This window comes from Petromyzon marinus, chromosome 53 (genome assembly GCF_048934315.1).
Source record: "Petromyzon marinus isolate PM22_M1 ecotype Great Lakes invasive population chromosome 53, UKy_Petmar_22M1.pri1.0, whole genome shotgun sequence".
Classification (NCBI taxonomy): domain Eukaryota; kingdom Metazoa; phylum Chordata; class Hyperoartia; order Petromyzontiformes; family Petromyzontidae; genus Petromyzon; species Petromyzon marinus.
In genome coordinates this window covers 468,595-494,006 of record NC_133719.1, presented here as the reverse complement: position 1 = coordinate 494,006, position 25,412 = coordinate 468,595, and the positions used below count along the sequence as shown (strand labels likewise).

At 50.4% G+C, this 25,412-nt stretch overlaps 1 protein-coding gene across 2 annotated transcripts in view; it reads right to left on the bottom strand.

The window, feature by feature from the left end:
• XRN2 (5'-3' exoribonuclease 2) overlaps positions 1-24,003 on the bottom strand; it is a 33,320-nt gene extending 9,317 nt beyond the window's left edge. Inside the window, exons 1-19 of one of the 2 annotated variants that reach the window (XM_032974098.2) lie at positions 23,812-24,003; positions 21,181-21,308; positions 20,846-20,957; positions 19,654-19,765; positions 16,801-16,859; positions 15,964-16,053; positions 15,571-15,643; positions 13,000-13,050; positions 12,618-12,775; positions 12,222-12,296; positions 9,279-9,412; positions 9,021-9,078; positions 8,132-8,239; positions 7,664-7,711; positions 5,967-6,128; positions 4,743-4,787; positions 3,945-4,060; positions 3,071-3,206; positions 2,765-2,872 (exon numbers count right to left, since the gene is read on the bottom strand). In XM_032974098.2, coding sequence (XP_032829989.1) covers positions 2,765-2,872; positions 3,071-3,206; positions 3,945-4,060; positions 4,743-4,787; positions 5,967-6,128; positions 7,664-7,711; positions 8,132-8,239; positions 9,021-9,078; positions 9,279-9,412; positions 12,222-12,296; positions 12,618-12,775; positions 13,000-13,050; positions 15,571-15,643; positions 15,964-16,053; positions 16,801-16,859; positions 19,654-19,765; positions 20,846-20,957; positions 21,181-21,308; positions 23,812-23,886 — 1,848 coding nt within the window. In that variant the 5' untranslated portion in view covers positions 23,887-24,003. The remainder of the gene's footprint in view (positions 1-2,764; positions 2,873-3,070; positions 3,207-3,944; positions 4,061-4,742; positions 4,788-5,966; positions 6,129-7,663; positions 7,712-8,131; positions 8,240-9,020; positions 9,079-9,278; positions 9,413-12,221; positions 12,297-12,617; positions 12,776-12,999; positions 13,051-15,570; positions 15,644-15,963; positions 16,054-16,800; positions 16,860-19,653; positions 19,766-20,845; positions 20,958-21,180; positions 21,309-23,811) is intronic. The other variant, XM_032974099.2, reaches the window with a different exon arrangement.
• Between the last annotated feature and the right edge of the window lie 1,409 nt (positions 24,004-25,412).

Here is a 25,412-nt window from a genome sequence, read left to right as displayed (position 1 = left end):
ATAGTTAACGAGCAGGAAGTACCTGGCGTTGCCTGGGGGAAAAATATATTTCAAATCTTGTCTTCTCTTAAAAACATAACATATACATACACAAAGACCAAGCTATTCCATTTGTCTGTCCATTTGTCCGTCAACAAAATTATAAGAGGCTTGCAGAAGTCCTGAAACAAAAAGTAATATAAAGTGGGTGGTAAATAGTTGATCTAAAAGGTTTCCGAAAATTGTCGATGCCCCCCTCAAAACATATTTTTACCCCCCTGGAGGCATATATACCTACACACCCAACGTACAATAGAGTAGTATCTAGTGACTCTAAATCAGAGTCTTGCTCTACAGTAGACCTACCGACTCCATAGTAGTATCTACTGACTATAGTAGTATCTACTGACTATAGTAGTATCTACTAACTCTATAGTCGTATATACTGATGCTGCAGTAGTATCTAATGACTATAGTAGTATCTACTGAATCTATAGTAGTATCTATTGACTCTACAGTAGTATCCACTGACTATAGTAGTAACTACTAACTTTACCATAGTATCTGCAGACTCTATAGCAGTATCTACCATCTCAATAGTAGCATCATTCGACTCTATAGCAGTATCTACGAACCCTACAGAATGCCGTGGTGAGGCCTAGTCCTGCGGAGTGCCGCCAGCCACGGCTAGATTGCCCAGCCGGCCAAGGTGCCACCTCGGCCGGCTGGGGCTGGGCTGCTACCCCCCCCCCCCACTATCCCCCGGCCGATCTACAGTCATATCTACTAACTGTATAGTAATAACTGCACACATTGGGGTGGGAGAGGCGAGAAGAGGACATCACACTGTTCAGAATTTCCCTTTGGTGTTGCGTTTTTATTTTTTATTTTGAACGCGAATGAGAATTCTCCCCCCCCCCCCCGTCCCCACCGATCGCGTGTGCGTTGCTAGGGACAACGACGAGTCAGCGTTTCTGCTCATGCGCAGATGCGGGCTTTGGCGCCACGATTAGCGTAGTAATAAAACATAAGTTGCTAATTTAACTACTTTACATTTGACGGATGGGAAAAACAAATAGCACTTTTTCGTCCAGGGAATATTGTGTCATATCTGTGTACTTTGTTGAAACGTAAACCCAACAGTTTGTCAGTTAAAAGCGTCACAAGGCGTGTGCGCAGACAGACAGACTGACAAAAAATGACTTTAATAGGTAAGATGGTTCACATTTTTCAAGTACTATACATAAAATGTTTCAAGAAAGAAACCAAGCCTACATTTAAACTATGATGTAAGAAATAAGATAACTCTCTTAAAGTTACTCACTGGTCAGTTGTAGAGCATTCTAAGTTGATTGTTGAAGCAGTGAGGCCGTTTAGAGTATATACAGTATTAGAGTACCGCGTGTACAGACTGGCGCTAGCACCACCACTCGGCAGTGTCCTGAAGCTTCTGTAAACTACAGATGCCGGTTAATAGAGCATTCCAGATGGTAAAGTGTCGGATAACAGAGCATTTGCTGTATCAAAAAAGTACAACAATGAAGCAAATAGAAATCAGAGCAAAAATAGCCAAGCAGAAATCAAATCAGTGCGCCCGGGGAGTGGCGCTGGCCACCCACCCCCTCCTGTGCCATGCCGGCCTTCATGAGGTGCTCGCTTACAAAACTTGCTCCAATAGTGTGTTACAGACTATAAAAGGGGGGATCTTTGTCGAATGCAAGTGTGTTTGTGTAGTGGCATCGCGGGATGTCACTGCATGCCACGTAAGGCCGGCCTGTGTGTGGAGCAGGAGACACACTGCTCACACCACCTACAACACGGCAGTTGTGCAACATTGCACTCGGTGTGCAGTGTCAGCCCCTGAAGGCTGGGGGCGAGAGCGCCTGGAGCGGCGCAGGCGTGACAGGGGGCCATGGCACTCCAGATGAACCCGGAGGGCTGGTGGCCGGAGGTACCAGGGGTGCTGCCCCCAAAGAGAGGGGCTGGGGGACCCCGGGACCAGTTCCAGGGGCCTCTGGAAGGGCTGAGAAAAGAGGCGTGCCTAGGGGCGGAGGAAGCCCCGGGACTGGGAATATAAGCCGGACCCCTCAACGGGTCCGGCTGCTGTTGTTCACCTGAAGATATGAAGCCGTCCTCCTGAAGAAGCCCCAAAGTCAAGACCAGGACTCGAGTCGGGGTCCAAGCTTGATGGTCTCCCCCAGTTGTGTTAGGGCTAGTTAGCCTGGAGGGACTACACTGGTGGAAGGGGCAGCTACCCCTTTGTGTTAGCGAGTATTGTTATAAACAGGTCCCTGCAGGGTGGGCTGGTAGGACAAGTCTCTGCGCTGTCTATTGCTGATTTTACACCCAACAGCACGAGATTTCACTTCGTTAAAAAAGTATTGAAAGGGGACGGACGGACGGACACATTAATCTATTGCAGGCTGGTACACTCAGTTTACAACTTCGTTCCTACCAGTATAAACGTGTTGCCTCCAGAGAAGCCTCGTTCTCCATTTGTACCCACTACAATTGTAAATGGCTTCACACGTACCAATCGCATCTCCAAACGCGGTACAATTTGTAGCGTGCGGTTTTTGCAAGGAGATGCGCAAAAAATCACAAGCGAGAAGGCACGGTGACAACCGGCACCAACAACTGCCCAAGCTCTGCGATCCTATACTCGGATGTTTGGCCAATGCCCGCGAGTGTTCCTACACATGAGGAGGAAATAGAGTGGCCGCCACTCGGTGGGGAATGCCGGCTGTTGTTGTTGCTATGTGTGCGTGTATGTGCGAGCGCTCACGGGTTTGGTGTCGGTGGCGAAGTCGGACGGCATGCTGGCCACGTTGTGGAAGTCTGAGGCAAAGGGCGCGTAGTGGAACGGGTAAAACCACTGCCACGACGCGCAGCCCTGGGACCAGTCATACCAGAGGGAGGAGGGTGAGCGGCGTTAGGGTGAGAGGGAGGAGGGTGAGCGGCATCGGGGTGAAAGGCAGCGGAGTGAGCGGCGGGAGCGTGAGAGGGAGCAGGGTGAGCGGCGTTGGGGTGAGAGGGTGAGTGGCGTTGGGGTGAGAGGGAGGAGGCTGAGCGGCGATGGGGCGGTGGGCACCTGGTAGTAGTAGCGCAGCACCCAGCACAGGCCATGCACATACGCCCGCGCCACCTTGTCGGTGAATCCGGTGTCGCCGTCATCCACGTCGAACTTTTGGCGGTAGTATCGCTGCTTCCAGCCGTCCTCCCACAGCCTGCGTCACCACCGCACACAAAGAGATCCCCCCCCGCGTAGCCCACGCGGGCCATTCGGGGGCGAGGGCCGTTAGCGAGCGGCACCTACGAAGGCCATCACGTGGGGGTGGCCTTGTGGACGGAACCACGCCTGACCGTCTTTGTCTTTCCGGCGTTGATGTTTTATAGGCACGGCGCCAGTCAGGCTCGCTGTGAGGTCCGTGGTGGGGAGTGGGGGGCCGTGGTGAGTAGGGGGCGGTGGTGAGGAATGGAGGGCCGTAGTGAAGAGCGGGGGGCCGTGGTGAGGAATGGGGGGCCGTGGTGGGAGTGGGGGGGCCCTGGTGAGGAGCGGGGAACCGTGGTGAGGAGCGGGGGGCCGTGGTGGGAGTGGGGGGCTGTGGTGAGGAGCGGGGGGCCGTGGTGGGAGTGGGGGATCGTGGTGAATAGTGGGGAGCCGTGGTGGGAGTGGGGGATCGTGGTGAATAGTGGGGAGCCGTGGTGAGGAGTGGGAGGCCGTGGTGGGAGTGTAGGGGCCATGGTGGAGTGGGGGGGCGTGGTGAGGAGCGGGGGGCCATGGTGAGGAGCGGGGGGCCATGGTGAGGAGCGGGGGGCCATGGTGAGGAGCGGAGGGCCGCGGTGGGAGTGGGGGGCCCTGGTGAGGAGTGGGGGGCCCTGGTGAGGAGTGGGAGGCCGTGGTGGAGTGGGGGCCGTAGTGAGCAGTGAGCGGCTGTGGTGGGAGTGGGGGGCCCTGCACGCACCTCACGTTGTCCTCGGGCTCAGGCTCATCGTCGCTGTCTTCGAGCGGCCGCTTCCCCGAGGGGGAGGGAGTGCCCCCCCCCGAGCTGAAGCTGCTGTTCCCAGAGTGGGACGGAGCCTATGGGACATGAAGACACACGGAGACACAGGCTCACATGGACACGTATGCCATATGTGCATGCAATGTGACCACCAAATTGCACGTACGATGCTCTTAGACTCGTCTAGACCACCAGCTCAAAACAGTAATGAGACGGGTCCAGACTTTTTTTTCCGGAGGGTCCTGCTACGTTTTCACAGTGGGGGGGGGGGGGGGGGGGCGATATTGCTGCTGCTACTGCTGTGCGGTTCCAATTGAGTGTTTTGCAGGGAATGTTTCAGCTTTGGGATGTGGTTTGGCCAGCACTGCTTCCACTGTGCACGTGTTTAGCTATGGGAGGAGGAAGCCGGAGAACCCGGGAGGAAACCCACACAAAAGAGGGGGAGAGAATACAAACTCCACTCAATCACTGCAGGACAGGGGGAGAGAATACAAACTCCACTCACTCTCACACTGCAAAACAGGGGAGAGAATACAAACTCCACTCACTGTAGAAAAGGGGAGAGAATACAAACTCCACTCACTCACTGCAGGACAGGGGAGAGAATACAAACTCCATACAGAGGGGCACCAGAAACAGGATTCAAACCTAGGTGCCACTCACTGCGAGGCACGAGTACCACTACTACACCGCCACCTGCCGCCCCCTAATCAGTGATGATTGATGAGACACCGATTGCTCTGAGTTACCAGAACTCACCGGGCTCTGTCCGTACATGGAGCTCTTCAGAGACTGAGCAGCGCTCTGCAACAGATACACCACAAACACACACCACCCACACCACACATACCGCCCATACACCATACACACAACCCATACACCACACACAACACCCACACAGAACACACAGCACACATACGCAGCACTCACACATCACACCCACACACCTCCGATTAGCACAATTGGATACGTACAGTGTAAAAGAAGTTCAACATACATACACACCATTCACACATTTACCATGTGTGGTAGCGTGGGGGGCCACGTACCATGATGTGTGGTAGCGTGGGGGGCCACCTACCATGATGTGTGGTAGTGTGGGGGGCCACGTACCATGATGTGTGGTAGTGTGGGGGGGCCACCTACCATGATGTGTGGTAGTGTGGGGGCCACCTACCATGATGTGTGGTAGTGTGGGGGACACGTACCATGATGTGTGGTAGTGTGGGGGCCACCTACCATGATGTGTGGTAGTGTAGGGGCCACGTACCATGATGTGTGGTACTGTAGGGGCCACGTACCATGATTTGTGGTAGTGTGGGGGCCACCTACCATGATGTGTGGTAGTGTAGGGGCCACGTACCATGTGTGGTAGTGTAGGGGCCACGTACCATGATGTGTGGTAGTGTAGGGGCCAGGTACTATGATGTGTGGTAGTGTAGGGGCCACGTACCATGATGTGTGGTAGTGTAGGGGCCACGTACCATGATGTGTGGTAGTGTAGGGGCCACGTACTATGATGTGTGGTAGCGTGGGGGGCCACGTACCATGATGTGTGGTAGAGTGAGGAGCCACGTACCATATGTCGTAGTGTGGGGGCCACATACCATGATGTGTGGTGGAGTGAGGAGCAACGTACCATAATGTGTGGTAGTGTGGGGGTAATGTACCATGTGTGGTAGTATGGGGGGGCATGTACCATGATGTGTGGTAGTGTGGGGGGCATTATACCATGATGTGTGGTAGTGTGGGGGTAATGTACCATGTGTGGTAATGTCGGGGGGCCATGTACCATGATGTGTGGTAGTGTGGGGGCCACGTACCATGATGTGTGGTAGTGTGGGGTTCCATGTACCATGATGTGTGGTAGTGTGGGGGGCCATGTACCATGATGTGTGGTAGTGTGGGGGGCCATGTACCATGATGTGTGGTAGTGTGGGGTTCCATGTACCATGATGTGTGGTAGTGTGGGGGGCCACATACCATGTTGTTGTAGTCTCGTCCCTGCGTGCGCATTTCGTACGCCGTCTGCCGGGGGTTGTGGATGGGGTTGCTTCCCCCCCGGCCCCCCCTCCAACCGCCGCCACCACCACCACCTAGTGGCCGGGGAGAAAACTGCCCCCCAGGGATGAAGGCCGGACGATCCTGGTCCAACCGCGGGCACACAAGGGCAACGTTAGGTGAGGGAGGAATTCTCGCACACACTACAGTAGTCACTCGGTAAAGTGACTTTGGCTAACGGTTTTTCAGGTTAACATTTCGCCTCACATAAGGACCCCATGGTTTCGACTGACATTAACATGTTTACTAACAATATGTTTACATTATGCATGCGGGCGCCAAATTCGACCAATCCGAGCACTCGTAACTGGAGCTGAGCCATGCCCTCTACCAAAAAGTGTTTGGACCTCGAATGGTTTTGTTTACATCGTGTTTTATGTTTTGGAAGTGGAGACAGCTCTCTCGCAAACACAGTGACTCACTTATTTTAAAATCTGTAAATGAATTCGATTCACAGTTATTTCGGTTAACAGTAGTTTTCGTGGAAAAGATTAAAAACATTAACCATGGAATGACCTATTTATTTATTGTTATTTACTTACGCTCGTTTACCCAGTAAACAGTCTCAACTTTCGATTTAAAGCTTTCGTGACTGCAAGGATTCATCTTCTTTGGTTCTTTCGGTAAAGTCACGTAGAATGAGAATAAAATAATAAAATAAAACAATCAAATTCTCACGACGTTTCGGCCACAACACAAGTATCCTTCTTCAGGTGAAAGAACAGAACTGTCGGGACGATAGTGTTTCAATGAGCGCTGCTAAGATTCGTAGCGTCTTTTAAGCTCAGTGAGAGGCGTGGAGCGCCTTGACAAAGGAGTTTACATATCAACGCAGGAGAATTTAGCATTGAAGTAGTATATACTAAATGCCTCTGTTGATATGTAAACTTTGACTTTAACACAGTATTTCTGTCACAAGCTAATCCCTCAGCTATTTAAATGCTAAATTCTCCTGCGTTGATATGTAAACTCCTTTGTCAAGGCGCTCCACGCCTCTCACCGAGCTTAAAAGACGCTACGAATCTTAGCAGTGCTCATTGAAGCACTGTCGTCCCGACAGTTGTTCTTTCACCTGAAGGTTACTTGTGTTGTGGCCGAAACGTCGTGAGAATTTGATTGTCTTATTTTATTTTATTATTCTCATTCTACGTGACTTTACCGAAAGAACCAAAGAAGAACAGTCTCAACTCTTTTTCAGGAGAGTCCTGCCAAGTTTCTGCAGTAGGGGGCGATGTTGCTTCTGCTGCAAATTGAGTAATTTGTAGTTAAGGTTTCAGCTATGGAATGTTTGACCAAGAGGTCAAAATCTGTCTAACGATGTGAAGAAATTGCACCCAGAGGAAACCCATGCAGAACAGGAGATCCTACAAACTCCACAAAGAAAAGGCTCCCAAGTTCATAACTGAACCCAGGGCACCACTTTGCCGCCAATAAATAATTTTGTTCAACACATCCCATCAGCCACACGACCTTCTGGGAGTGCATCCTATCTGGAATGTTGGTTCAACACCATAAAAACTCTCGAATGGTTTTGACGTTCAGTGTCTCATCAGCAGTTCGGTTTACTTGCTTCAACCAAAGCTGCCCGCTGTCTGGTGACGCTTATGAAGTTCACTCACCCGCTTCATCCGCTTCTTTCTGTCCTTCTGACGACGTTTGAAATCCAACTGTGGGCGCACACGCACACACAAAGACAAAGACCCCTCTCGTATAGCCTTAACAGACTGTTGGGGTAAGTTCTGTTAGCGAGCACCTATAAAGGTCAGTATGGCACACGTGGGGGTGGGTGGCCAGAAACTCGCCCGGCCGCCTTCGTCTCCCCAGTGGCGATGTTTACACACCGCACTGGGTACTTGGCAAAGGCCGAGTCCAACTAGAGGAGACCTAGGTCCGGTTTGGCTATTCGTCACGGATGTTGGCCGGGAGAGGGAATTTGAATGCGGGTCACTGGGTTCGTAGCGCAGCGCGTTAACCACTGTGCCACCACTTCCCGGGGAAACGCATGGTCAGTGTGCTCACGCACATTGTCTGCAATCGCGACGAGGAGCTAACAAGGTGGGGAGGGGGGAGGGGGGGTGGGAGCTCACGTCGTCAGTGCGCCGCTTCTTGAAGATGGCGTCCTCCATCTCCCCCAGCGCCTCCATCACGAGCTGCACGCGCTCCAGGTTCACGTAGCCACTGTTCGTCAGGTAGCCCTGCACGCACACACAAAGACTCCTTTGTGTATCCTCAACGGATTGTTGGGGGAAGTGCTGATAGCAGCGAGTAGTACCTAAAAAAGGCCAGCATGGCAGACGAGGGGGTGGGTGGCAAGCACCACACCCAACCGCCTTTATCTCCCGAGTGGCGAAGTTTACACATCGCACAAGGTACTCATTAAAGGCTGAGTCGACCTAGTCGAGGCCCAGGACCGGTTCAAACCATCGTCACTGGTGTTGGCCGTGAGCGGGAATAGAACTCGGGTCACCAGGTTCGTAGCAGAGCGCGAACCGCTACACTACCACTCCCCACAGGCAGCCCTACATTCACATATGCACAGGCAGACAACAGACGCTGTTCGCCACTAAGTGGCGGTGATGTCACCACAGTGCCTGTGTCAGGCTAGATACACTTTGAGGCCACGTGAAATGTGGGTGGCTCGCTGTTGGCAGGTTGGACATGGAACAGACCCAGGTGCTATGGGGTGACTGAGATGAACTACCTGTGCTCCTCGCTGTGCCAAGACGTTGTGTTTAAACTTCTCGGTGCTCTGCTCGTTGTGAGCGTTGCTCATCTGCCCACAATTAGCATCCGTCTCCTCCACAGAGGCCGATCTTGACACCGGTGGTACCAGTCATCGGAAAGTCCACTCAGCTCCACGTCTTCCTGTACCACATCAGCTCCATCTCTTCTCTAGCCCATGCCGTGCCCATTTATCCCCCTCTATCTGGTCAAACACACACACAGACACGTGCACGCACGCAGGGCTGCCCTCACCCCTGTGCGGTGAACAACGTTCTTGTAGATGCCGACGAGGCGATCGATGGCTCCCTCCCTGGCACACATGAAGACATCACAACCATCATCACCACCATCAACATCACAACCCCAACCACCTTCAAGAACAACAACCGCCATTCACCACTAAGTGGCGGTGACATCACCATGGCGCTTGTGCCAGGCTGTGCGCACATTAAGGCCAAGTCAAGTGTCGAACGTCTGCTGGCAGGTCACGGGACAGAAATTCGGCCTCACCGGATCTCCAGGGAAGGCAGGTGCGGAAGGAAGTCGTTTCCGACAAAGAAGCACATGAAGACCCAGTCGTCAATGCTCCTCTCCAGGTCGAAGGGGAAGGGCAGGCTCGCCATAGTGAGCTCCCGCTCCAGGTACTAGTGGACGGGACACAGGGCAGGGGTGGCAAGCGTGGAATGATGCTTAATAATAATACACTAATAACGTAATAATGACTTAATTATCCAGGTGAGCTGCACTGGACTCTTTTTTAAGAGGGTTCACAGCAATGGGTTTTTTTTTATTTTAAGATGTTTTCAGCCAAATAATTGGGTGTTTATTATGTGGGAGGAAACCGGAGCACCCGGAGAAAACCTACGTGTGCGAGGGAAAAACACTATCCCTGTACAGCTTGAAACAGATGGAAATTGGTTCACTTGCAGGTACCGCCTTCTCCTGGCAAGACAGGGTATAGCACCTCCTGGACGCCAACCCACAAGACACAAGTTTCACAATATCTATAAGAGGTTTTTTGGGTTAGATCGCGTAAATGTGTTGTTAAAACCCGCCACCACCCGACACAGCCAACTTGTAAGGGTTGTCACAAAAGACAGGAAGGACAAGATCAAAGGGCCCGCATAATGCACATGCATAATATTTTTGGGTCTTTCAGTAAAGTTACATAGATAGGTTCAAATAAAATAACAAAAAAATATTTTATTTGAACCTATCTACGTGACTTTACCGAAAGACCCAAGAATATTAATTCCTGCAGTCACGAAAGCTTGAAGTCAATGTTTAACCACATGCATAATGTACGTTGACTCAGTAATCCCCCCCCCCCCACTTTGCGCAAGAGCGCAGAAGCATGGTCACAACATCTACGCATGTATATAAGGAACGAAAGAGTAAGACTTCTCCACAAATCTGGCTGTCGCCTGATGAAGCTAGTTGTAATTACTGGCAAAACGTCGTACTCAGATTGAATGACTTACGTCTGTTGACTCATCCAAAGCGAGGGAAAAGTATGGCGCTGCATTTATGTCCTTCACTTGTGTTTCCTCCACTTGATGTGCCATCATTATGGTATGATCGTGAACAGTTTTTGCTGACAGAGGCATGTCTTTTATTCGTTTGATTATCTTGTCTTAATCCGAAAAGTCATCAAAAAGTTCGTTGGCCACATCAAGCATGAATGTTTTGGCATACTCGCCATCTGTGAATGGCTTTCCGTTCCTCACAATTGCTAAAGAACCAGCAAAGCGAGCTGAATTCCAATCACCTTGTCTGGTCCATACATGGAGTTGCTGCTGACTAGCTTGCACTCTGGACAGTAGCTCTTGGCATGCCTTCTTTCTGCTGTCCCCCGCTGGATATTTCGATGCAAATGTAGCATGGCGTGTCGAAGTGCCGCTTTATATTTGACCGTTTCATCAATGAAATTTTATCACTGCATATTAGACACACCGCAGAACCTACTCTCTCCACAAAGGCGAATTCCTCTGTCCATTCGTGCTGAAATGTGCGGTACTCCTCATGTTTTTTTCTTTTCGCCATCTTCTTCATCAAAAGGGTTTGCTCTGCATAAATTAGCTAGCTGACTATTTGATTAAAAGGACGGAAGTTTACTTCTTGACCTCACAACGACCCGTAGGCTACCGCATTATCCAATAAAAATAGAATTTTGGTGTCGGACAGCTGGGATTGGCTGAGCCACCTGCAACCCTGAGCAGGAGCGGTAGAAAATGGATGGATTAAAATGCATGGGAATGTTTTATATTTTAAACGTTATTTTTAACACTGTGATTTCTGTACTGTTTTACTTTAATGTCAGCGGAATTATTCATTACTTATCATGTTAAGAAATGTCAGCTAAGATTTATTTGCGAGCCAGATGCAGTCATCAAAAGAGCCACATCTGGCTCGCGAGCCATAGGTTGCCGACCCCTGATCTAGAAGGTCCCAGCAGCATCCCGTCTTGTGCGATGCTACGCCAAGACAAACAAATGACCGCTTATTCCTCCTCAAAGTAGTTCTGTGCAGTCGATTGTGTTATATCCAATTCGCGTTATGAAAACAACACGCGGCGTTATAGGAGAACAGACAGTACTGGATTACAGGTGGCCACGCGCACAGCCGACACTGCATGACAGCCGTCGTCGGAAAGTTACCTTAGCGGTAACGCGGCTGAGCGGCAGCGCGTTGGCCGTACGTTGCAGAGGTTCGGGGTCAAAACCATGCACACTGGTGAGTATAATGACAAAGATTCCCCGTGTAGCCTTAATCGACTGTGGGGCAAGTGCTGTTAGCAAGTTGCACCGATGAAGACCGGCACGAGGAGCTGGGTGGCCAGCGACCAGGCTAGGCTGTTTTTGTCTTCCCAGTGCTGATATTTTGCACACCACACTAGGTACTTATTTAAGGGTGAGTCGACATGGGGAGACCCAGGACCAGTTCAGATATTCACCGTACACACGTGAGTACACAAACACTTGAGTACACACATGTGCATACAATAGCAACTGCCATGTGATTTAGTGGCGGTGACTTCACCACGGCGCTTGTGCTAGGCTATGTGCACTTTAAGGCCACGTAGTGTCGAACGCTCGCTGGAAGGAAGTCAGGGGACACACCCAGGTGCCATGAGTTGACTGAGATGACTGACAGATGCACCACCTGTTGTCTCTACTGTGCCACCTCGTTGCATTTTAGCCACCTTGTCTTCTGCTCATTGCTTTGAGCAGCGCTCCTCTGTCCTCTGTTGTTGTTGGAGGGCAACTCCCGGCAACTGCTCAGGAGCGTCCAAGGTGAAAAGGCTCCGACTCCAGCAGACATTAGCTTTTCGCAACCCTGCCCACAATCATGAAGGTCCTTAATGATTGTGAGCAAAGAGTCAGGATCATCACACACAGAAACACATGAACAAATGTGCAGACAGACACGTGACCAGGAGCTGCGAAACCCCACCTCGCGCAGAATGTTGAGTCTAAGGAAGATGAAATCCTGCTCCGAACCGGGTGGGAGGTCAGCAAACTCGTCATGCTGCCACGGGGAAACACACGGGAAGACAACACAACACGCGAATGGTTATGCTTAACCACAACACAGCATACACCTGTGTGCACTGCATGAGTGCACCTATGTCCCCAGGTGTCCCCCTGTGCCCCCAAGTGCCCATGTTTTTTCAGGTGTCCACTTTTTTTCTTGTATCCCCCCCCCCCCATCGCATCTCCGCAAGTTGCCTCTCAGTCCTTCATCTTGTGTCCGTGTGTCCCCCTCTGTCCCATTGTCTTCACCTGTGTACCTATATCCCCCCCGCTACCACCCCACCGTGTCCCTGTGTCTCCCCCCATGTATCCGCACCTTGCCCTGCTTTTCGCGGGGCAGCCCCTCGCAGTCCTTGAGCTCGTGTCCAAACTGAGAGCAGAGTGCGCACGGCCGCTGCTGGTTGGGCTTGAACTCCTCACGGATGATCGTGAATTTGGGCTCATGCGTTGCCAGCCCCAACATGATGAGGTCCGCTGTGTGGGCAGAGAACCACAACTCATTCACTATGGACAAACACACACACACAGAGTACAGATACACAAGACACACAGCCCAAACACAGACACCCAGACACATAATCCAAACAGACACCCAAACCAAACACACAGACACAAAGAGTCCACATGCATGACTATAAGGGACGCTTGTGATGATGGCCGGCTCTCGCTTGGGTTTTTAGGCGGGGGGGGTGTCTCACCGTCAGCGCCGCACAGGCAATGGTGGGTGTTGGGGTCGTGGTTCGGTTGAGCTGTAGGGAAAGCAGACGCAGCAGAGACATCAGCAAAACACCCACCCCCCCTGCAGCCAACAGAGGCGCTACCATTCATTGCAATGTATAAATGTGCGTATCTGTGTTCACGTGTTTATCTGCGTGTATGGGGAGCAGTGTTACAGTGCTTAGCGCACCGTGCTACGAACCCAGCGACCAGAGTTCTATTCAGGCTCACTGCCAACAGTGGTGAGTGCCTGAACTAGTAGTGGACCCCGTTTAGGTCAACTCAGCCTGATGAAGCAAGTTGTGTAAACATCAGCACTAAGGAGACATTGACAGTGGGGCGTGGTGCTGGCCACCCAACCCTCATGCGTCATAGTTCTCGCCTTTATAGGTGCTCGCAAACAACACTTGCCAAGTCTGTTAAAGGGGATCTTGGCATGTCTTTGTATACATGTATCTGCGTGTGTACATTTGCTTGCATAAGCGTGTAAGTGGATCCGAGTATATACAGTGAGGGAAAAAAAGTATTTGATCCCCTGCTAATTTTTTACGTTTGCCCACTGACAAAGAAATGATCAGTCTATAATTTTAATGGTAGGTTTATTTGAACAGTGAGAGACAGAATAACAACAACAAAATCCAGAAAAACACATATCAAAAATTTTATAAATTGATTTGCATTTAATGAGGGAAATAAGTATTTGACCCCCTCTCAATCAGTAAGATTTCTGGCTCCCTAGTGTCTTTTATACAGGTAACGAGCTGAGATTAGGAGCACACTCTTAAAGGGAGTGCTCCTAATCTCAGCTTGTTACCTGTATAAAAGACACCTGTCCAGAGAAGCAATCAATCAATCAATCAGATTCCAAACTCTCTACCATGGCCAAGACCAAAGAGCTCTCCCAGGATGTCAGGGACAAGATTGTAGACCTACAAAAGGCTGGAATGGGCTACAAGACCATTGCCAAGCAGCTTGGTGAGAAGGTGACAACAGTTGGTGCGATTATTCGCAAATGGAAGAAACACAAAAGAACTGTCAATCTCCCTCGGCCTGGGGCTCCATGCAAGATCTCACCTCGTGGAGTTGCAATGATCATGAGAACAGTGAGGAATTAGCCCAGAACTACACGGGAGGATCTTGTCAATGACCTCAAGGCAGCTGGCACCATAGTCACCAAGAAAACAAATGGTAACACACTACGCCGTGAAGGACTGAAATCCTGCAGCGCCCGCAAGGTCCCCCTGCTCAAGAAAGCACATATACATGCCCGTCTGAAGTTTGCCAATGAAAATCTGAATGATTCAGAGGACAACTGGGTGAAAGTGTTGTGGTCAGATGAGACCAAAATGGAGCTGTTTGGCATCAACTCAATTCGCCGTGTTTGGAGGAGGAATGCTGCCTATGACCCCAAGAACACCATCCCCACCATCAAACATGGAGGTGGAAACATTATGCTTTGGGGGTGTTTTTCTGCTAAGGGGACAGGACAACTTCACCGCATCAAAGGGACGATGGACGGGGCCATGTACCGTCAAATCTTGGGTGAGAACCTCCTTCCCTCAGCCAGGGAATTGAAATGGGTCGTGGATGGGTATTCCAGCATGACAATGACCCAAAACACACGGCCAAGGCTACAAACGAGTGGCTCAAGAAGAAGCACATGAAGGTCCTGGAGTGGCCTAGCCAGTCTCCAGACCTTAATCCCATAGAAAATCTGTGGAGGGAGCTGAAGGTTCGAGTTGCCAAACGTCAGCTTCGAAACCTTAATGACTTGGAGAAGATCTGCAAAGAGGAGTGGGCCAAAATCCCTCCTGAGATGTGTGCAAACCTGGTGGCCAACTGCAAGAAACATCTGACCTCTGTGATTGCCAAAAAGGGTTTTGCCACCAAGTACTAAGTCATGTTTTGCAGAGGGGTCAAATACTTATTTCCCTCATTAAAATGCCAATCAATTTATAACATGTTTGACATGCGTTTTTCTGGATTTTTGTTGTTATTCTGTCTCTCACTGTTCAAATAAACCTACCATTAGAATTATAGACTGATCATTTCTTTGTCAGTGGACAAGCGTACAAAATCAGCAGGGGATCAAATACTTTTTTCTCTCACTGTATCTGTGTGCACGTGTTTACGTGTGCGTATGTGAGCGGTAGTGTTACGGTTCGCGGGCTGTGCTATGAACACAGCAAACAGAGTTCGATTCCCACTCGCGACCAACATCAGTGACCAATATCTGAACCAGTCTTAGGCCTCCCCTAGGTCTACTCAGCCTCAAATGAGTACCTGGTCCTGTGTATAAACTTCACCACCAGGGAGACAAAGGCGGCCAGGCATGGTGCTGGCCACCCACCTCTCGTGTGCCATGCAGGCCTTTATAGGTGCTCGCTAGCAGCACTTGCTCCAAAAGCCTGTTAAAAGGCTACATGGGGGATCTTTGTATGTGTTCGTATGTGTGTGCGTGTGTACAAATGTATGTGTGTACACATGTGTGTACGTGTGTTTATACGCATGTATGTATAGGTGTGTGTTTACAAGTCTCTATTGGGCCTCACCTCTCTGTCTGCGAATGAAGTCCATGATTTTGTGCTCCCCCTCGCCTGGCACGCTGGCATCCGACAGGATCACCTGCTCACGCCACACAGTGACACAACCACAGCGCACGTCAGCCACACCGTAAAACTGCCACACCGTGAGTCTGGCAGATAATGGCACAGCCGCATCATGACACAGCCACAGCACGGCGGTTGCCGTATCATGGCCAAAGAGTGTCATGACCTCAACGGAGCTGCAGGGAGTGGTGGGAATGACAAGAGAGTGATGGGGGAGGATGGAACGGTAGGGTGGAGGGCGAGTGATGGGGTTGACAGGGAGTGGTGAGGCTGTCAGAAAAGAGTGAGGCTATCAGAGAGCTGCGAGGCTGCCAGGGAGTGGTGTGATATCCTTACCGCGATGTTGCGCCAGCCCGGGTCACTGTTCAGTCTCTCGGCCACATAGTAGCGCAGACACTTGGCCAAGTTGGACATGAACTCTGTGCCCTGTGGGGAGCATGGGGGGGGGGCAGGAAGAGTAGGACCAACGGTAGAGGGGGAATGAGGTCGTGTCACCACCCACGCTCACCACTCCCCACCCCCCCCCGCCTCCTCACACTCACCACTTTACAAACCCACATTGATCAACATGAATTGCGGTCAACTAACCCCTACGATCGGCATGGTGTGGGGGAGGTGCTCGTCCATCAGTGGACTGACAAAGCACGTCGAGTATTTAAGAGCTAATACACCAAAGTGCTGAAACATCGCCTGCAAGTCGCTCAATCGGAATTAGACACAGTAGCAACATCGCCCCCTACTGCGCATGATCCTCAAGGATTTCCCTGGTAAACAAGCGTAATGATGAGGCTGATTGTTTCATTAACTTTAAATGCCTTGAGCACACAGGGAGCGGCTTCTAACAGGGGCCGGCCAGGAGATCAATCGGCAGCCTCAAGGTAGCTATCATGGCGGGTCACGGGAATCCACGCAAGGGTCAACTAAAATCTCTAAATGATAAACGAGCTCAACACAACAGCAACATTGGCGGAAAGAAAAAAAACTTAACACGAGTTGAAAAATTATGGCAATCATCTCAACCGGGAGCGGTGAAATGGAACACCATAGACCAGTGTCGTCCTAATTAGGACTCATGAACACAGTGGTCATCAATGTTCACCGCCACCACATCAGTGTTAATAAATGGGTAAATGGAGCTCAGGCAGTGAGTCCTGGTGGCAGGGCAGGACTCACGGGGGTGATGCAGTTGCTGTCGAACCGCTCCTTGGCCTCTTCCGGAGGGAGAAAACCACCTGGGGTAGCGGGAAAAGAGGCGGAGGTTATCCCGGCAGTGCTCTGAGTCAATGGGTTGTGGTAGTCACAGCACGCAGGGTGAAGGGATTTAGGGGTAATAGCGGTGTCGTGTGTAAAGCGTATAGAGTTAATGTCGTGCAACCGGGGAGGGGGGGTGACGTGGCCAAGCGTTAGCACGTTCACCAGTTGTTGTAGAGGTTCGTGGCTTTTAATCCTGCAGGCCACCCTGATTATTACAGCCAGTGTTTAATAACGATAAATATCCGAGTTGTCTGCTCACAGTGAACGTTGAAGGTTCCCTGACATCATTCACAAGAGTAGGCCATTGTGCGACGGCATCATGGTTCAAATTTGAAAACTTATCCGCAAATTATTCAATTAGAATCACACTTAGTAACTATTGGCAAATGACATGCGTCTTTTAAAGCTGCGCCTTCATAATTATTATGGGTTGGCTGATGTATATGATGGACGGGTCTGTGTTTGTACATCTATGTGTGTCCTTGTATGTGTATACGTGTGTCTAGGTCCTCGTGTCCATCTCTGGGTGTCCGTGGATGTGCAAATGTGTCTGCGTATGTGTATCCGTGCCTGCGCATGTGTCTGTGCATGTGTGTAAATGAGCGTCCATGTGCGGAAGTGTGGTGAGCGGTAGTGTAGCGGTTAGTGCGCTGTGCTACGAACCTGGCGACCCGAGTTCGACTCCTGCTCACAACCAACATCGATGACGATTATCTGAACCGGTCCTGGACATCCCCTAGGTTGACTCAGCCTCAAATGAGTACCTTGTGCGGTGTGTAAACACGGCAACTAGGGAAACAAAGGAGGCCGGGCATGGTGTTGGCCACCCACCACCTCGTGTGCCGTGCAAGCCTTCAGAGTTGTTCGCTAACAGCACTTGCCCCAAAAGTCTGTGAAGGCTTTACGGGGGTTTTTGTCTAAAGGTTGTGTACAGTGAGGGAAAAAAGTATTTGATCCCCTGCTGATTTTGTACGTGTGCCCACTGACAAAGAAATGACCAGTCTATAATTTTAATGGTAGGTTTATTTGAACAGTGAGAGAGAGAATAATAAAATCCAGAAAAACGCATGTCAAAAATTTTATAAATTGATTTGCATTTAATGAGGGAAATAAGTATTTGACCCCCTCTCAATCAGTAAGATTTCTGGCTCCCAGGTGTCTTTTATACAGGCAACGAGCTGAGATTAGGACCACACTCTTAAAGGGAGTGCTCCTAATCTCAGCTTGTTATCTGTATAAAAGACACCTGTCCACAGAAGCAATCAATCAATCAGATTCCAAACTCTCCACCATGGCCAAGGCCAAAGAGCTCTCCAAGGATGTCAGGGACAAGATTGTAGACCTACACAAGGCTGGAATGGGCTACAAGACCATTGCCAAGCAGCTTGGTGAGAAGGTGACAACAGTTGGTGCTATTATTCGCAAATGGAAGAATCACAAAATAACTGTCAATCTCCCTCGGCCTGGGGCTCCATGCAAGATCTCACCTCGTGGAGTTGCAATGATCATGAGAACGGTGAGGAATTAGCCCAGAACTACACGGGAGGATCTTGTCAATGATCTCAAGGCAGCTGGCACCATAGTCACCAAGAAAACAATTGGTAACACACTACGCCGTGAAGGACTGAAATCCTGCAGCGCCCGCAAGGCCCCCCTGCTCAAGAAAGCACATATACATGCCCGTCTGAAGTTTGCCAATGAACATCTGAATGATTCAGAGGACAACTGGGTGAAAGTGTTGTGGTCAGATGAGACCAAAATGGAGCTGTTTGGCATCAACTCAACTCGCCGTGTTTGGAGGAGGAATGCTGCCTATGACCCCAAGAACACCATCCCCACCGTCAAACATGGAGGTGGAAACATTATGCTTTTGGGGTGTTTTTCTACTAAGGGGACAGGACAACTTCACCGCATCAAAGGGACGATGGACGGGGCCATGTACCGTCAAATCTTGGGTGAGAACCTCCTTCCCTCAGCCAGGGCATTGAAAATGGGTCGTGGATGGGCACTCCAGCATGACAATGACCCAAAACACACGGCCAAGGCAACAAAGAAGTGGCTCAAGAAGAAGCACATGAAGGTCCTGGAGTGGCCTAGCCAGTCTCCAGACCTTAATCCCATAGAAAATCTGTGGAGGGAGCTGAAGGTTCGAGTTGCCAAACGTCAGCCTCGAAACTTTAATGACTTGGAGAAGATCTGCAAAGAGGAGTGGTACAAAATCCCTCCTGAGATGTGTGCAAACCTGGTGGCCAACTACAAGAAACGTCTGACCTCTCTGATTGCCAACAAGGGTTTTGCCACCAAGTATAAGTCATGTTTTGCAGAGGGGTCAAATACTTATTTCCCTCATTAAAATGCAAATTAATTTATAACATTTTTGACATGCGTTTTTCTGGATGTTTTTGTTGTTATTCCGTCTCTCACTGTTCAAATAAACCTATCATTAAAATTATGGACTGATCATTTCTTTGTCAGTGGGCAAACATACAAAATCAGCAGGGGATCAAATACTTTTTTCCCTCACTGTAGCGGTTAACGAGCTACGCTACGAACCCGGCAACCTGAGTTAGAGTCTCGCTCACGGCCATCAACACCAGTGAACATTATCTGAACTGGTCCTGGGCAATCCTCGAGGTGGACTATGCATCGGCTAACAGGACTTGCCCCAAAATTATGTTAAGGCTATACGGGGGATCTTTGTCTTTGTTTTGTGCATGCGTGTGTCCATCGCTCGTCATCCATGTGTGTGCCCTTGCATGCGTCATTCCGCACCCTTCTGGAGGATCTCCTCCCGGATTCGCTTCTTGTCAGCCGTCATCTCCTGCCCCTCCTTAGAGGCGCGGAAGCGGCGTGACCGCTGCTGGTTCATCTTGGCCCGGGGAGCCTGAGACACACACACGTAGACACGTAGCGATATCCATAAACACACACACACGAACACATATCTAGACAGTCACACACAAAGATCCCCATATGGCCTTAACAGACTGTTGCGGCAAGTGCTGTGAGCGAGCACCTATTAAGGCCGGAAGGGCACACGAGGGGGTAGGTGGCCAGCACCACGCTCAGCTGCCTTTGTCTCCCTAGTGGTGATATTTACACATCGCACCAGGTACTCATTTTAGTTTGAGTCAACCTAGGGAACGCACAGGAACGGTTCATATAATAGTCACTGGTGTTGACCATGAGCGAGAATCGAACTCGGGTCACCGGGTTCGGAGCACACCGCGCTACCCGCTATACTACAGCCTGAGACATACACGCGTAGACACATGGCGAGATATCCATAAACACAACAACCGCCATTCTCCACTAAATGGCGGTAACGTCACCACAACGCTTGTGCACCTTGAGGCCACGTGACGTGTCGAACAAATTCACACAGCCACACACAATTCAGCCAGACAGGCCAGCCTGAATCTTACAAGCTGGAGCAGGAGATACACTAACACACGTAAATATAATCACACACGGCCACAAACAGTCATGCACACAGAAACAGACACACATGAGTGGGTGTATAAGCAAGCAAACACCTCGTGTGTAGGTGAGCCCACAACAGAAGAGCCATTTCCGGTTGCCTGATCTTATCCTGTTGATTGGAGGATAGAGTAGAGGGCTGCATCCACCTCATTGTGAGAGGAGCCAAAACTAGTACACCTATATTCCAGAGATCCAGGAGGTACCGATTCAGCTCCCGACTGAGGAATGGTAGCCGGTCACTCCCCTCCCCTCCCCAGGGAGCGTTCGGACGTTCCCCGCGGCCAGCTGTAGCGACCGCCTGTTGTTTCTGGAGGAACCCCAAAAGGAAGTTGTCTCCTGGCTCCGCCGCAAGGAGTTTATTAGCCAGGGGACGTTAAGAACCCTCATCTCCTCGGGGCCTCCGGAAAATGCTCCCGTTAGCAGAGCCCGCGAGAGCGGCCACCGTGGTGCCTGCGAGCGCGGCGAATGGAAGCTCACTCACAACGCCATCGATGGCCATATACAGCAGGCGGCGGGGCCGCACGATGCTGAAGAGTCGGTCGATGTACTCGAAGATCGCCACCATCATCTCATCCTCGTTCTTGGGCGCCGGCCTGGGTGGTGGGGGGGGGGGAGATAAACGTGGTGTGGCTCGTCTTGGTTGAGTACGTGTCGGTGCAGGTCGCTGCGATTCCATGGGAATCGGCATGACTTGCGTGTGATGAGAGATGGCAAGACTCTGCGTGACACAGCATGGTGAGCCTTTGACGAGGGTCGTCCTGTGTGGCTCGGCTTTGATGTGGAGCGGAATTGGCTGTGCTTGGTGTGGGCTCTTACTTGTCCTCGGGGTGCGTGCAGGGGTGGATGATGCCATTCATGTCCAGGTAGAGGTTGTCGAACTCGACCTCATTGGGGTTGGGCTTGCTCGTGTCCACGGGGATGCGGACGCCATTGACCTCCCGCAACTGCACGGCATGCACCACGGCGAGATCGTGGTCACGACATAGCCCAACACATGAGGTACAGCGCCACGACCTAACATACATTCCACACACTCTGGTCCATATCTAGGCAGGAGCACGCAGTCCCTACTTCAATGGATGAGATAGAATTCAATGAAAAGCAGCCAGGATGATTTATACTCCAACACTCACCGATTTACTTTGGCCACTCGCCCTCTGGCAGCCAGCCACCTCCTTATCACTCTTCTTGAACGTCACTCATTTGATTTCCATGCATTTAGCTCATTGATTACTCCACCGATGTTGAGGACAATCTACGAGACCGACTGCTTTGTTTCACCCGTACTGTGTTCAACACTTAAGAGGTCACAACAACTCACTCACAAAATACACTCAGGTCACTTGCTCACCACACTGCAGGTTAAGACGCTTCTATTTCTGCTTCTTCCTTCACACTGCTCCACTTTGAAACTCCCTCCCATAGTCTCTTTTCCCAAACTCTTATAATAACCTCGGTTCAATAAAAAAAAAGTGTTTAATGTTATCTACGAAAAATAGACAGTGCTGTTTGTTACTGACCATTTGATATCATGGGCCTTGGGCCTGTGCTGAATTGCTATCACAACTATTACAAAAGACAAAGATCCGCCGTATAGCCTTAACAGACTGTTGGGGCAAGGGCTGGTTGCGAGTACCTATGGAGGCCAGCACCTATGGAGGCCAGCACGGCACACAAGGGGGTGGGGTGGGCCAGCATGACTCCTGACCGCCTTTGTCTCCCCAAGGCGATGTTTTACACACTGCACCAGGTACTCATTTGAGGCTGAATCAACCTAGGGGAGGCCCAGGACCGATTCAGATAAGTCACCTGGTGTTGGCCGTGAGTGGGAATTGATCTCGTGTCGCCAGGTTCGTAGTGCAGCGCACTAACCGTTGCACTACCGCTCCTCACACAACTATCACCAACCACTACCATCATGACCATCAACATCATAACCACCATCATCACGACTATCATTATCGTCGCAGTCTGTCTCCACCACCACCATTCGGGCCGGTTACACGGTCGCGTGTTCGCCGCTCGTGACAAGAGGTTCGCGGTTAACGACCCACGGCCGCCACGGTCAATACCGCGGATATATTCACCATCAAATACTGAGCGCCGCCCGTTTCAGCTGACGTTATATTTCTAGTGACATCCGAAAAAGAGTGGGCCTTTGTGTTCCCGCGTCACGGTACACTTTTTTTAAGTATTGGCAAATTATGTAAACTGTGACAACACTGGAACGTTGGCCCCCCGAGTGTGAAACGAACGCAAATTAAAGCCGTCTGTGAAACACAGCAGCCAGGGGCGAAACTCCCGATTACAACGGGGGGGGGGGGTGCAAGATCCGACTGTGGCCCCCCCCGGTTTTACCCCTATATAGTAATACTGTAGGCCATAACTATACTGTATATATTATTTTAGTTGCAACGTAAATTGGGTTAAGAGGAAGACAGTCTCACAGTGGCAGTGTTAATAAAACATAAATAACGTTAACAATACTCACAAAAATCAAGTTATCGTGCGTCTTGCTTTCATGCGTATGCCATTGAGCAAACCACCCTGGCTGGTGTTCAGTAACAAACACCAGCAGTAGCGCTACGATATTTTAAGCTCAATGTATTTTTCGGAAATGTTTATCTTTTGCAACAATGTTGTTTTTTTGGCATTTATTGTTACTTGTTTATGTGTTGATTCGGGGCCCCGATGTGTCGCATTACGCTGCCACAAACCCCCACCCCATCGCAGTGGCTCTCACAGCGGCCCCTTGCTTCGTGACCATAGCCGTGCGCTGCGTATAAAGCAGTGGTTCTTAACCTTTACTGCAGCCTTGCACTCCTTTCGTTGTCAATCTTTCAAAAATGTGTTAAATACATAGGGTTTGATGAAACAAATTAGTTGTACCTACGTGCCCGTGGTTAATTTGTTTCGATGATTTACCTACTAAAAAAAAAGATCTGCCCATGTCTCGCACCCCAGAAAGGATATCTCGCACTCCCGGGGGGTGGCGTGATGCACCCCAGGGTTAAGAAGACCCGCTGATGTACTCCATTCTCCACGACGACACGAACGATCGTGCGGTGCATTTTTGGTCAAACTCGGGACCCAACATTGACAACATCTGGGAGGCCACCAGCATTGGGTTCACACAAGCCCAACTCTGCTGATGAAGCACCAAATGTCGAAACCGGTCAAGCGTTTTTTTTTTCTTGCGCCGAGTTAACGCTTGCCGGAATTACGGCAATCGGAAAATAAGGCCCGTGTGGCCGATGGGATGCGTAAATGAACGCCCTTAAGTTTTAGGCGGACACGCGTCTGCGGGAAGGAGGCGGAGTTGCCTTCCTCCGCGAGGCCTAGTTGTTATTCCGCGGGACTAGTCCGTGTTGACCACGCCGCCCACGGACCCTAAGAAACCGCCTTGGCCTAGCCACCGAGACGCTGGTGGGCGCGGTGCCCGCTCACCTTCTCTTCTACGCAGTTCACCACGATAGAGGGGTACTTCTTGCTGAGCCACCTGAAGAAGGCCGGGACCCCCATTTATGCTTCCCGCTGTGCGAACGAGTCTCTCTCTCGGCGCCGCTGTGACCACCCCAGGCCGGAAGAGACGGCCTCACCTTTAACCCGCAACCTCCGCCCGCAACTTCGAGGCTTTGACGGGAAATATTTTTTTGTACATAGATTCAAAATTACGCATTTAAAACCTTGAATTACACCGCTGGCTTTGAAATAATCTTTTCAGAATAAAAATAACATTTCTCTTCATGGCATGAGGTGATAAAAAAACGATTTTGAAAGAGGCTCATGAATAAACATGAGTCGACTTAGACGTAACGCCATTGGTCATCGCCGCCGTCTTGTGATTTTCCCGCGTTTTTTCCCCCTCCATCTGCCCAATGAGTTCCGTTCGCGCGGGGTGGCACGTGGCCCTGACGGCGGGGGCAAACAACGCAACGACGACGACCAATCAGAATACAGTATGGATTTATACCTGCAGGAGGGATCCGATGAGGGGCCGTTCATAAATGACGTCACACGCCTAGGGGGGGGGGGTCAGACATTTGTGACGATGTGTGACGGGGGGGGGTTTGAGAAATGTGACGTCACATCAAATGCGCAACTTTAAATAAATATAGACAACACGTTATATTTAATTAAATAGACGTTTTAATAAATGTTTTCTCCTACAACATCAGAGTGCAGCGCCACATTAAATACGCACTACAATGACAATAGTTTAAAGCGATTTGAAGCATGTTTTATTTGGGGGGGGGAGGCAGAGCTTTGTGACGTCATATTTGAGGGGGGGTCTGACTTTTTGTGACGCCGGACGGCCTCTGAGCTAAAAAGCTATTTTTTCACAGAAGCCCACTGAGGTATCAACTTATTTTTTCAGAAGCGACCTGCCCACCACGAATGATAGCCCAACAAAGTGACATCACTTGGACATATATAGCACCAAAATCATCTAATTTATCTCAACGCAGCAGTTCGAAGCACCTCCAGGCAGAGACGCAGCGCCCTCCGTTCCTGCGTGGAAAGCCTTGCGCTCGACGAATGGCGCCAATACTCCGTGTAGGCTGTGGTCCACAGCGACTCGCAATGGTCGCGTTGCGTTGCTGTGCATTGCAGAGTTCAGTGTCCAAACGGGATGCCTATCCAACAATGAGGGACCGTGCGAATACCGTACACATCAAACCAGTTCAGCATTGGTTCACGCAAGCCTGACCGCTGACGAATGTCAAAAGCGGTCCAGAGTTTTGCTCGTATTGAAGCAAAGCTGCTGAGTATGATGAATTCCGAGAAGGCCGTGTGTGTGGCTGATGGCATGTGTAAAGATGCCTATTTTAGGGATGGACGGATATTGGAAGTAGCCGAATGGTCTGTATAGTCATTGCACTGCCAAATTAGTGCCACCATGACCCCAGGATCACACTATTTGGCGATACTAAAACGAAACTATTTTTAAACTTGCATTTGATTTGTAAGGCCCACTGAGCTGTGTAGATATTTTTTTTTCAGAAACGACCTGGCTATCACAAATGATAGCTTAACGAAGTAGCTTA